We start from the raw sequence: 13023 nt of genomic DNA, 5'->3' as shown, positions 1-13023 counted from the left end.
CACGTCATGTGGAGACAGTGCATATGTGTTATCTCCAGAGGCAAAGGTCCGGAAAAGGAAAGGTGGCTAGCTGGGCTCACTTACGGCTAGGGTTTTGATGGACAGGGAGGCAAAGTGTCAGAAAGGAGGAGTCTGGAGTATCGAGATACCTATGAAACTAATGGGACGTGGAATCTACGCTGGACAAAGTGGAAAGTGAGGGAACAAGGAAGGAGAGGCTAATGGAGTCTAGGTTTTGTTTTTTAATCCTCACCCGAGGACATTTTTGCACTTATCTTCAGATAGAGCGGGAGGGAGAGAGGGAGGAAGAGAGAGAGAAACTTCGATGTGAGAGAGAGACATAGAGTGGTTGCCACCCACACGACCCCAACTGGGGCCAGAACGAACCGAAACTGGGAGTCTAGGTTTTGATCTGCTAGAATGCATTGCCTCTACGCTGAAATCAGAAATCCAGTCACATTACGAGGCTTGGGTATCTTATTTTATTTCTTTGGAAAACTTTCCCCTTCTCATAAACTATACCCATTAATATTTTTCCCTTAAAAGGGCTTTATAAAAACCAGTGTAATCCCTGAAGATCTGAGCATCTTCATTTTGTAAATCAGGCAAGTTGGTACTTACCCAGTTGTTGGGTGGTGTGGTTATGCCGTTTTCATGGGAACAGTTTTGCCAAATATAATAGTCGGTATATTTCCCTGTCCGGGCACGACTCCATTGAAACCAAGCATGTTTATCACTGGTGTGGTTTGGTATGATATCGATGATTAATTTTAAACCTAATAAGTAAAAACATTTCAAATGTTAGGAAAAGATTATATTAGAATAATACATGACAGTTAAGGGAAAAAAATGCTTTAGGTAAACATTTATAGAAATGCTTTTCTCAAGCCCCTCCCCCTCCCATTCAGTTTACCTCTATCATGTATGGCTGCAACCAGATTCTCAAAATCTTTCATTGTTCCAAAAATGGGATCGATGTCTCGAAAATCTACAACACCGTGTCGGAAATCTTTAAGGGATGATTTATAAAATGAGGTAATCCAAACAGTTTTTATATTTAAAGTTGTGATGTAGTCCAGTTTATCTTGAATACCTGAAGGAAAACAACAAGGCCATGAAAAATAAATAAATAAAGTTTGGGCTTTTTGGTCGAAATTTTTAAAATAAAAGAAATATGCCCAAAATAAAAATATATATTGAGACAGAATTTGAATTTGAGTAAAAATTCAAATAGCAAGGTCTAGTTCTATAAACAACATCAAGTTAGTCTTCTAGCAATAACTTTTGACCTTTAACATAGTTACAGTCACATTAAATCTGTCTGTGGCTTGTTCATTTTTCATACTCAAAACCAAGATACAGCCCTGGCCAGTTTGGCTCAGTTTTTAGCGCGTTGGCCCATGAACCAGAGTCATGGGTTCAATTCCGGTCAAGGGCATGTACCTTGGTTGCAGTTCGGTCCCCGGCCCTGGTAGGGGTCAGGCGGCAGGCAATCAATCTGTGTGTCTCTCTCACATCGATGTCTCTCTCTCTCTTCCCCCCCTCCCACTCTATCTGAAGATAAATGGAAAAATATTCTCCGGTGAGGATTACAAAATAAATAAATAAATTAATAAATGAAATCAAAATACAGTATTGTTAATTTATTCTACACATGGTTTTTGAGCACCTCATCTAGGTGCTGGGCTAAGTGCCAAGGAACAAAGAAGAACATATGGCCCCTTGGTCTAAGCTGCACGGTCCGGTGTGACAGCCCCTTGCTACGTATGGCTCTTGAGCAACGGCAAGGCGACTAAGTCTGAACTGAGATGTGCTGTAAACATGAACACACTGGATTTCAAAGGCTGAGTCTGAAAAAGAAAGAATGTAATATATCCTATTAATATTTTTATTGTGACTATATGTTGAAATATTAAACAAAATATATTATTAAAATTAAGTCACCTGACCCTTTTTTACTTATTTAAATGTGGCTCCTAGAAAATGTACAACTACACATGTAACCCTATTTCCTCTGGACAGTGCTGAAGCCAAGAACTCACTGAGAGAAATCTAGACTTGGCTGCGAAGAGATGCAGAATGAAACGCTCTGTACATGGAGCCACGTAGGGTAATTAGCAGGTGGTGTGTTTTTTGCTTCTAGTTCAGAGTCCTAAATATAGACTCAGGGGTTGTCTAGTATTCAGTCTCCAGTAACTTTTGGTGGGACCCGACCAGCCTCCTGTAGTCAGAGCCTGTCAGGGTCACACAGCAGGCCAGAGGTCACTGAGCCCAAGAAGCAGTCACCTGCCTGCTGGCATGGGGCTCTTCCCCTATGTCACGCTGCCAGTTTTGTCCTTGTCATGCCTCAGTTCCCCCAGATGGGTGGCTACGATACCTCACTGAGTGTCAACAGGCAGCAAAAGGATTTTGATTTAAGTCAGGATAACAACATGATATATCTTAAGAACAGCCACAAAGGAACAAGATGATAAAAACGATGGGGCTGGACAGATACAAAGTAAAAGTAAAAAAGGGATCCCAGGCTCACACTCCAGGAGACAGACTGCAGCCACCGAAACCAAACTGAAACCTGCAATGGTTTCTTCAAATAGTAAGAAAATCCCCTCAGCCTCAAGGACAAATACCTACTGGAAGCAGCCAGTTCCTGAAGAAAAAGTTATTGGCCCTGGTGGTGTGGCTCAGTGGTTGAGCATCAACCCATGCACCAAGAGATTGCTGGTTCGATTCCTGGTCAGGGCACATGCCTAGCTTGTGGGCCAGATCCCCAGTGGGAGGTATGCAGGAGGAGGCCCATCAGTGTTCTCTCTCATCGATGTTTCTGTCTCTCTCTCCCTCTCCCTTCCTTTCTCTCTAAAATCAGTTTAAAAAAAAATTTTTTTAAAGAAAAAGTTATTGGAAATGACAAATGTAAGAGCTAATTAGAAGCTACCTTGTTTGCAGGAATTTGCGGTTTAAAGGTATCCCCTATTTTTTGCAAGTCTCATGGCACCACTTAACTTGTTTTTAAAAACTTACATTAATACCTGTTTTTGCAAACCAAAAGAAATCGAGGAGGATTTTCACCTTTAAGGAAAAAAGTGAAAAGCGAAAGCATGTTTAGCCCTGGTTTGGCAGCAGCTGTGACAGAGGCGGTGGTACCCCGGGCAGCAGAGCAGCGGAGAGCGCCCCAAGCTCCTTCGTGGGGGGACTACCCCCAGCACCTCGGCTCGGAGCCCAGAGCCTTGCACTGGCTCTGTGAGCATCTGTGCATTATCTCGATTTCTTCTGTGCATCCACTAGCAAGGTGTGTCCGGTATATTTATTGGATCTCTTCTGCTTTCCCATATGTTAGTGTTACTTTAGGTTTTGTGTGTTATTTGGTTTGATTTAATAAGTTGTTTTGGATCTGGGGATGCGCAACAATTTTTCCATATACATTCATGATGATGGCTTATTTGTTTTCTGCCACTGAGCTTGTGAAAGGTTCACAGGAACATCTTACTTTGGCATAGCGGGGGAACCTGTATCTAGGAGGCGGTTACAAAGGGAGAACCAGGAAGCAGGGAATGTATCTTTGGGTTTAAGGATTTTAACTGTATTTTGTAAAAAAAAAAAAAAATCACTTTTTCTAAGCACTTACTACATAAAAGGCAGCAGGCGCTAGCTAGAGCCATTGGGGGTGGGGTGGGGTGGGGTGGGGTGAGGTGGGATGGGGTGGAGGGGTGTGGAAGGAAAGTCACCCGGATACATCATGAGGCAGTGTCAGAGGGCACTATAAACTAAGTCCAAAGCACAACAGGGAGGGAGGTCAGCACACTGATTAGGAAGGATTAGAGGGAGAAAATAAACGTGAATGCAGGAAATGGGTTTGAACTGCACCTTGGAGGACAGATAGTATTTCAATTAGTGAAGGTGCAGGAAGAGTTTTAAAAAGAGAGAATGAGATGAGCGTGCAAAAGAAAAGCCTTTTATTAGTTATTAAGGAAAGTTGGAGATTTTGAGTTTATCTGTACCATGTTAAAGTTAGACTAAACTCATTCCTACTCCCTGCACTTAACTAAAATAACCATTGTTTTACTTTCTTCAAAGCCAATCACTACAAAAAATGACTTTGTTAGTTTATTTATTTATTTTTGCTGCCCTTAATTAGGGTGACCATATCAACAGATTTGCCCAGGACAGCTCCAGTGTATGCCTGCTGTCTGGCACAATTTTACACTCAGTAGTATCCTAATTTAAACAATAAATTATAAGGACATTCTATACTTAACTCAGTAGGAGATTATTAGTGTAAATTTACAAATATAATTTTTTACTTCTACTTTTTTTATTAATATGAATATTGTTTTAAATAATCTTTTTTTAAATTTTTTATCCTCACCTGAGGACATTTTTCCATTTTTTGTTCAGATAGAGTGGGAGGGAGAGAGAGAGAGAGAGAGAGAGAGAGAGAAACATCAACGTGAAAGGGACACATTGAGTGGTGGCCACCCGCACGACTAACCAGGGCCAGGGACAAACTGCATCCGAAGTACGCGCCCCTAGTGGGAACTCAACCCAGCCGGGGTCTCTCTGGACCGCAGGCTCTAACTGCTGAGCCAAACCGGCCAGGGCTGTTTTAAATAATCTTTAATGCAAGTAATGACCAACACACTGCCATACCTTTTTTCCTTTCCTTCATTTCTCAGGATTTATACTTTAAAGGCTCAGCCTACACCTTTTAATGACATCACAATAATTTTTGCTGAAATATTATATACGTTATATTCACTAACAGGAAACTCAGCCAGATTGCCCCGATAGCCACTACCTATTCTGCAAAAGCAGTTCTAAGCTGCCACCCGGAGATGACCAGCTGTAAAGTACATGGGAGCAGCAAACTTTCGGGAGGGACCCTGCTGCGTGTGAGAAGTTAGAACTGAGGACCAACCAAGCAAATGTACTTAGTGGGAAGTAAATTAAACAACTCTTTGGGAGCTCAATGTCCTCCAAGTAGTCTTTTATCACATGGGAAGAATTTCCGGGTTCTGTTGCATGGCTTTAAAAACACCATAAACAAGGTATGACCAGTCATACTGGAATGTCCTTACCATACAATTTAGACATAATTCAGTTTCAAGGACACAGAAAGCCACAAACCCAACCCATCCTGATCCCACCCAACACTTTCTGCCCCACTCCCGCCCCAGGCACCTTTTAGATCTCCGTTGCCATCCTTGTCGCTGTCCTTGAACGATCTTGGGTAGATCTGGTACATGGGTCCATCCTGCCACCAGTCAAGGCACTTGGGAGAGATGGCGATGATGGCTATGGTGGCCCCAGTGAGCACGATCACAGAAGCCACGGTGAGCCAGAAGAGGACCTCACGGGGCACCCGGTACCGGGCCTTGCCTGAGAAGTGAAACAGCACCTCCTTGGGCATCCCAGCGTAGGGCTGGATGTCCTTCAAGTCGGGCTCCCCAGGGCCAAGGATGCCCATGGTGCAGTGCTGTGGGCTGTCCGCTCGGCTGCCTGGATCCAGGTCCTTTTCCAGGATGTCTTCATTTTGGACAAACCCATTGTTTGTCCGGCATCCCTTCACACCCATTCCAATGGAGTCTCTCTTGCTTTTCTGCTCAGCCATGTCTTACTGTCTTATCCCTGGGAAGTGCCTTCCCGCAGTAACAAAGGTGGATTGCTGAAATGCTTGGTCATGTTAATGAGCTTTGTGTGGTTTATAAATAAACCTGGCTGGACAAAGTCCAGCCAAGGAGGAAAGGGTAAAGGTAAAGGGGGTTTTTAGAAAAATTCTCTTTATACCTGTGGGGCGGATGTAGCTACAGGCACAACACTGAGGGGCTCAGACATGGACTGGAACAGGGGCATAGAGGAGGGAAATAAGATAACTGGTAGGGTTCCATTGCAATTCAAGATGTCACTTGACTGAGTACATCAATGTTCATAGCAGCACTATTCACAATAGTCAAATGGCAGAAACAAGCCAAGTGTCCATCAATGGATGACTAGATAAACAAAGTATGATATAAGCACACGTGGAATATTATTCGACCTTAAAAACAGAGGAAATTCTGGCACATACTATAACATGAATGAACCTTGAAAACATTAAACTAAGTGAAATAGCCAGACACAAAGGGACAGATATTGTATGATTCCACTTATATGAGGAACCTAGAGCTGTGAGGAGGGGAGCAAAGGGGAGTTGCTCTTTAATGGGCACAGAATTTGCATTTGGGATGGAGAAAACATTCTGGAGGTGGATAGTGGTGATGGTAGCACAACAGTGTAAATGTACTTAATGCCGCTGAGTTTTACATTTTAAAATGGTTAAAGTAATTCATTTTATGTATATTTTGCTACAATAAAAAAAGCTTTAAAGCCCTGGCTGGTTTGGCTCAGTGGTTAGAGCATCAGCCCAAGAACTGGAGGTTTGATTCCCAGTCAAGGGCACATAGCAGAGTTGCAGGTTTGATCCCTGGTCCTGGAGCCGGTCGTGCGGGACGCAACCAATCAATGTGTCTCTCTCACATTGATGTCTCTCTCCACCACCCCACCCCACCCTTTCTCTTAAAAAAAAAAAAGCTTTGCCCTGGCCGGTTTGGCTCAGCGATTAGAGCGTCGGCCTGCGGTCCTGAGAGACCCGGGTTCGGTTCCTGCTAAGAGCGCATACCTCGGTTGCAGTTTGTCCCCGGCCCTGGTCGGTTGTGCAGGTGGCAGCCACTCAATGTGTTCCTTTCACGTCGATGTTTCCCTCTCTTTCTCTGTTCCTCTCTCTCCCTCCCACTCTACCTGAACAAAAAAAAAAATGGAAAAATGTCCTCGGGTGAGGGAAAAAAAAAAAAGCTTTAAAAATTTTCTTTTTAGCTAGGTATGCGGAAATGAAACAAATACTGAATTTTGCAAGGGGGAACTGGCTTTTCTTTTTTTTTGTTGTTTTGAGGCTGTCTGCCTATAAATCCAAGAGGAGGAGAGCCTGGAGATAGGAAACAACATGACTTGTTACTGAAGCTAATTTTATTTATTCCAGTTCAAGCCAATCCTATAAAAATACCCATATATACCTATAAATACTCAGTTCAACCCCATGTACCTTCAATCTTGTTTCCTTTTTGGAAAAAGGAATCACTGCGCATTCTTTTTTTTTATTTTTTATCCTCACCTGAGGACATTTTTCCATTTTTTGTTCAGATAGAGCGGGAGGGAGAGAGAGGAAGTGGGAGAGAGAGAGAAACATCGACGTGAAGGGACACATCGAGTGGCTGCCACCCGCACGACCAACCAGGGCCGGGGACAAACTGCAACCGAGGTACGTGCCCTTAGCGGGAACCAAACCCGGGTCTCTCTGTACCGCAGACCGACGCTCCAATCGCTGAGCCAACCCGGCCAGGGCCACTGCGCATTCTTAAAATCACTTTCTGAAAAATCTGGGGTGGTGGGGAGGATTTTATGTATTGCAAGTTCGAGTGCTTTACTATAGGTAAACAGTTCTTAACACAAGCACTAAAGAATTGGTTAATCATTGGCAAGTATAAAATACACAACTTGAGGAACCTGCACTAAAGATGGGTGTGTTTTCCCAGGAGATTCTACAAGCCTTAAAAGAATGTGGTAACTCGTGGTTTCAATTTAATCAATGGCACTTAAACAACCCTATGAATCATTTGATCAGATAACAAGATAGATAGATAGATAGATAGATAGATAGATAGATATAAATATATAGATATTTTAAAATCCTACCCCAAGGACATGCTTAGGGAGAGGAAGGGGGAAAGAGAGAGAGATATGGATGTGAGAGAGAAACATTGATTGGTTGCCTTCCATATGCTCCCTGACTGGGGATCTAACCTATAACCCAGGTATGTGCCCTGACAGGAATAGAACCCGCAACCTTTCCATGCATGGGTTGATGCTCAACCAACTAAGCCACTTTGGCTGGGCAGATGTTTTTTGTCATTTTTTAAATTTTGTTTTCCTTTATTGATTTTAGAGAGAGAGGAAGGGAGAGGGAGAGAGAGATAGAAACATCGATGACAGAGAACATCGATTGGCCGCCTCCTGCATGCTCCCTACTGGGGATCTGGCTCACGACCCGGGCATGTGTCCTGACTGGGAATCAAACCCGCGACCTCTTGGTGCACGGTTCGACGCTCAACCACTGAGCCACACCGGCCGGACAGGGCAAATTATTTTTAATGAGGCAAGTTACATTCCTAATTTCTACTATTACTGTTTCTTGTAGAGTGACTTAGAAGCAGTATATGGTACAGAGAAATGAACTGGTTTATTTTGGCTGAGTTATTTTTATTTTTAATTTAATTTTGTATTTATTTTAGAGAGAGGAAGGGAGAGAGAGAAAGAGAGGCAGACAGAGAGAAACATCGATCAGTTGCCTCCCCCACACACCCTAACTGGAATCAAACCCACAACCTGAGTATGTGCCCTGACTGAGAATCGAACCCATCACCTTTTAGTGTACCAGAAGACACTCCAACCAACTGAGCCACACCAGCAAGGACTGGCCACGTTATTTTTAAAATTGAGTAAATCCTAATACCTGGCTTATTGAATGCATCCAATAAGTAGCATCTCTTATCATTATTAATTATGCATACTGTATATATATATATGTATTTTAAATCCTCACCCGAGGACATTTCTCCATTTTTTGTTCAGATAGAGCGGGAGGGAGAGAGAGGAAGAGAGAGAGAGAGAGAAACATTGACGTGAAGGGACACATCGAGTGGCTGCCACCCGCACAACCAACCAGGGCCGGAGACAAACTGCAACCAAGGTACATGCCCTTAGCGGGAACCGAACCCGGGTCTCTCAGGACCGCAGGCCGACGCTCCAACCGCTGAGCCAAACCGGCCAGGGCCTGTATATATTTTTTTTTAATCAAAGGAATTTAACTTTTATGTCTTGAAATCGGTTTATCTCTCAAACACATAATGCTAATTTTCACTACAGGAGATCATTTTTGAAACTGAGATACTATTTTGGGAAAAAACAATGTGTAAAAATACCCAGAGTTTTAAAATAAGTTTAAATTGGTACATATATACAGTGGAATATCACTTGGCTGTAAAAAAAGGGATGAAATCTTATCATTTGCGATGGCACAGATGGACCTAGAGGGTATTATGCTAAGTGAAATAAGTCACACAGAGAAAGATACATACCATATGATTTCACTTGCATGTGGAACCTTAAAATAAATAAATAAATGAACAAACAAAACAGAAATACACTCATAGATACAGAGAACAAATGGATGGCTGCCAAACGTGCGGGAGGGGTAGGGACTGTGTGAAAAAGGTGAAGGGATTGAGAAGAACAGATCGGTAGTTACAAATAGTCACAGAGATGTAAAGTACAACATAGGGAATACAGTCAATAATATCGTAATAACTATGTGTGGTGCCAGGTGGGTACTAGACAGGGGAGATCACCTCCTAAGTAGAAATGTCTAACCACTATGCTGCACACCTGAAACCATAATATCATAATGTCAACTGTAACTGAAAAATAAATTTAAAATTTTAATAATAACAAAAAATAAGTTTAAATTTTGAAAAAATAATTTTTCCTTATAAATCCTTAAATTATAAGTGTGCAGCAGATAAATGTAGAGAAAAACTCGACATCGTAACAATATGCCTGCAGACAGCGGTTCTGTTCCCACTGCTCTGTGTTAGATTGGAAGTGAGGTAACGGCAATAATGCTTTGAATTTCCAGAACACGCAAACTAGAATCTGTTTTAAACAATCTCAAATTATCATCTGGCCTCTGGTGGGAGGGTTTTTTAAAACAATAAAAGTAATTACAAAAGAAGATTTGCTTGAGTTAATTTGTTGAAAACCACAGGCTCAAAATGGCGTCACTCAGTGCAAAAAGCCCTTGATACCAAACCTAAATTTAATCTTAGTTTCAACCTCTCCCATTTAATTATATTCTGAAAGAGAGAGAGGAAGAGAGAGAAACATCAATGAGAGAAACATCAGCGGCTGCCTCCTGCACGCCCCCTGCTGGGGATGGAGCCTGCAACCCGGGCATGCGCCCTGACCGGGAATCCAACCGGGACCTCCAAGTCCATTGGGACGACACTCCATCCACCGAACCACATGGCCGGGCTCTCCCAGTTCATCTTAATCAACCAGTCTGAAATTTTCTGGTCAAGCACCCGTGAAATAATCTCACATGTGCCTTCTCCATCCGCCATAGAAAGAGGAGGGCATCTGCATGAGGAAAATCCTTTCCCTCTGTTTCCCCAAAGAGAAGCTGTCAGGGCCCCAAATAAGCCTTTCCTTACCTTTGCCAGTAGCTTCGTTACCCCACCCTTCTTTCCATAACAACCTTCCATTCTGTTCAGCCCCTTGGAGGGTACTGTCTAGTTGCTGGTTGGGGTGCTGCCCGATTCATGAATCGCTTAATAAAGCCAATTAGATATTCAAATTACTCACTTGAATTCTGTTTTGTTTTTTCACATTTTTTTTTTTTTAATCCTCATTTGAGGACATTTTTCCATATTTTGTTCAGATAGAGTGGAATGGAGGGGGGAGAGAGAGAGAGAGAGAGAGAGAGAGAGAGAAACATTGATGTAAAAGGGACACATCGAGTGGTTGCCACCCACATGACCCAACCAGGGCCGGAGACAAACTGCAACCGAGGTACATGCCCTTAGCGGGAACCGAACCCGGGACTCTCTGGACCGCAGGCCGACACTCTAACCGCTGAGCCAAACCAGCCAGGGCTTGTTTTGTTTCTTTAACAGATTAAGTAGAAATTTTAAATTTATTATAACATAAAGCATACTAATCAAAGAGCATATGACAAATTGGAAATATATTGGTAATAAATAATCCCAAAAAACATGTCTTTAATATTAAAGGTATGCATGTACATATATATTTTTAGGCATTATATAAATATATGAAATTTCATATTATTAATTAAAAATACAAATGTTATTAGAAAATGTGAAAAAAAAAAGAATGTAAAAAGACATTTCACAAAAATCAACTCACTAATATCAGAGAAATAAATAAGCATTTTAATCACATTGGCAAAGAACTTCTAAAGGATAATAATGCTGGCACAATCCAGTATAAATCATAATAATTCCAGAAAGTAATTTGGTAACATGATCATAAGTTTTAACATTTTTAGAGTAATAAATGAGGATATCCCTATCAGATTTTAAAATAAACACCCCCCAAAAATGAAAGAGTTGATACTAAAGAAGGGATAGTTCAAAAGAGCAATTGAAAAGACTGGAGTCACTAAAAATAGACTCCTATACAGAGAGGAATTTAGAATATGAAAAGGCAAAATTTCAAACCAGTGAGGAAAAGAAAATTATTTAGTAAGCAATGTTGGACAATTGGCTAGCTAATAGGAAAATAAAATAAAGCCAAATACCTTGTCTCGTTCCTTATATCAAAATACGTCCTATGTGGATCAGAATTAAAAGTAAAAAAGAAAACCATAAAATGCTATACAGAAGTTTGTATATTTTTAAAAATAATCTTGGAGTTGAAAAGTTTTTCTAAATGTAATACAAATACACAACCTAGACCTCATAAGGAAAAGATTGGTAAATTTTATTATAAAAATTAAAAACAAACAGAATCACCCACAAAGATAAAAGGCAAATGGCAAACTAGAAGAAAATATTTAACACAGGTGACAACCTAATTTCCATAATATAGAAATTGATTTTACAAACTATCACCAAAAAATAGAATAATGGACAAAGGAAATAAACAGTAGATAGGAAAAAAATACAAGTGGTTAATAAACATAAAACATAAATGTATCTCAAAATTAAATAAATAGAAACAAAAATAAAAAGTGATAGTCATTTTGTTCTTTAAACTTTTAAATTATTGTTTTACTTTTTTATTAAATTTATTAGGGTGCCATTGATTAATAAAAGTATATAGGTTTCAAGTGTACAATTCTATAATACATCACCTGTATATTGTATTGTGTGTTCACCACCCTAAATCTCTTTAAACTTTTTTGTATTTTTCTATAATAATTATGTATTATTGTTCCATAAGAAAAAATTAAGCTAGGAAACCTTGAGCTGGGAATCTACCTAGAACTTCCAGGCAGGTGGTAAAATTCAGTATAAGGTCCTTTCCCCTAGCAACAGCCACCTAAAGTTCATAAATACCCCATATTCCTATCTTCACTAAAAAAGAAAAAAATCAAAGATCAAAAAGCAGCAAGAAGCCCTGGTCGGTTTGGCTGAGCAGTTAAGAGCATTGGCCCACGGACCAAAGTGTCTCAGGTTCAATTCCCGGTCAAGGTCACATACCTGGGTTGCAGGTTCGATCCCAGGTCCTGGTCTGAGTCGTGCAGGAGGCAGCCAATCGATGTGTCTCTCTCACATCGATGTTTCTCTCTCTCCTTCCCTCCCTTCCACTCTATCTAAAAATCAATGGAAAAATATCCTCAGGTGAGGATTAACAACAACAACAAAAGGCAGAAAGAAAAGATGGATTCATCAAGCAAGTATTGAAATACTGAAGGGAACAGGAAGTTGCCAGAAATCTGGAGAAGATACCACAGTGCTAAGAATTGCAAGTAAACACTTCCTTTCAAGGAGATTTCAAAGTAATATTGATTGTACAAAGCCGAACACACTACTATTAAAACTTGTAAACATAAATGAGTAACAAGAACACTGAGGAAGCTTAAGAGCTTACTCAGAGCCCTGGACCATGTGGCTCAGTTGGTTGGAGCGTCATCCTGTGCCCCAAAATGTGACAGGTTCAATTCCCAGTCAGGGCACATACCCAGGTTGCAAGTTCAATCCCCAGTTGGGGTGTGTGCAAGAGGCAGTTGATTCATGTTTCTCTCTCACATCAGTGTTGCTCTGTTTCCCCCTTCCTCTCTCTAAGATCAATTAAATATAAAAAAGACCTAACTCGGATAATCAGAACAAAGAATCAGAGATAATAAAGATAAACTCACTCAGCAAATTCGAAGTGAGTTACTTGCCCAATCACGATAATAAAGCAAAGAAGAAT

General features: G+C 41.0%; 1 protein-coding gene across 1 annotated transcript in view; it reads right to left on the bottom strand.

Annotated features, from left to right (window-relative positions):
• Positions 1-5674, bottom strand: part of SLC3A1 (solute carrier family 3 member 1) — a 34434-nt gene extending 28760 nt beyond the window's left edge. Inside the window, exons 1-3 of the mRNA XM_036262856.1 lie at positions 5176-5674; positions 914-1093; positions 622-776 (exon numbers count right to left, since the gene is read on the bottom strand). Of these exons, the coding sequence (XP_036118749.1) occupies positions 622-776; positions 914-1093; positions 5176-5605 (765 nt within the window). The 5' untranslated portion in view covers positions 5606-5674. The remainder of the gene's footprint in view (positions 1-621; positions 777-913; positions 1094-5175) is intronic.
• Between the last annotated feature and the right edge of the window lie 7349 nt (positions 5675-13023).

Source organism: Molossus molossus, unplaced genomic scaffold (genome assembly GCF_014108415.1).
Source record: "Molossus molossus isolate mMolMol1 unplaced genomic scaffold, mMolMol1.p scaffold_m16_p_15, whole genome shotgun sequence".
Classification (NCBI taxonomy): domain Eukaryota; kingdom Metazoa; phylum Chordata; class Mammalia; order Chiroptera; family Molossidae; genus Molossus; species Molossus molossus.
The sequence above is the reverse complement of the archived record's forward strand: the minus strand, read 5'-3'. Positions and strand labels throughout refer to the sequence as shown.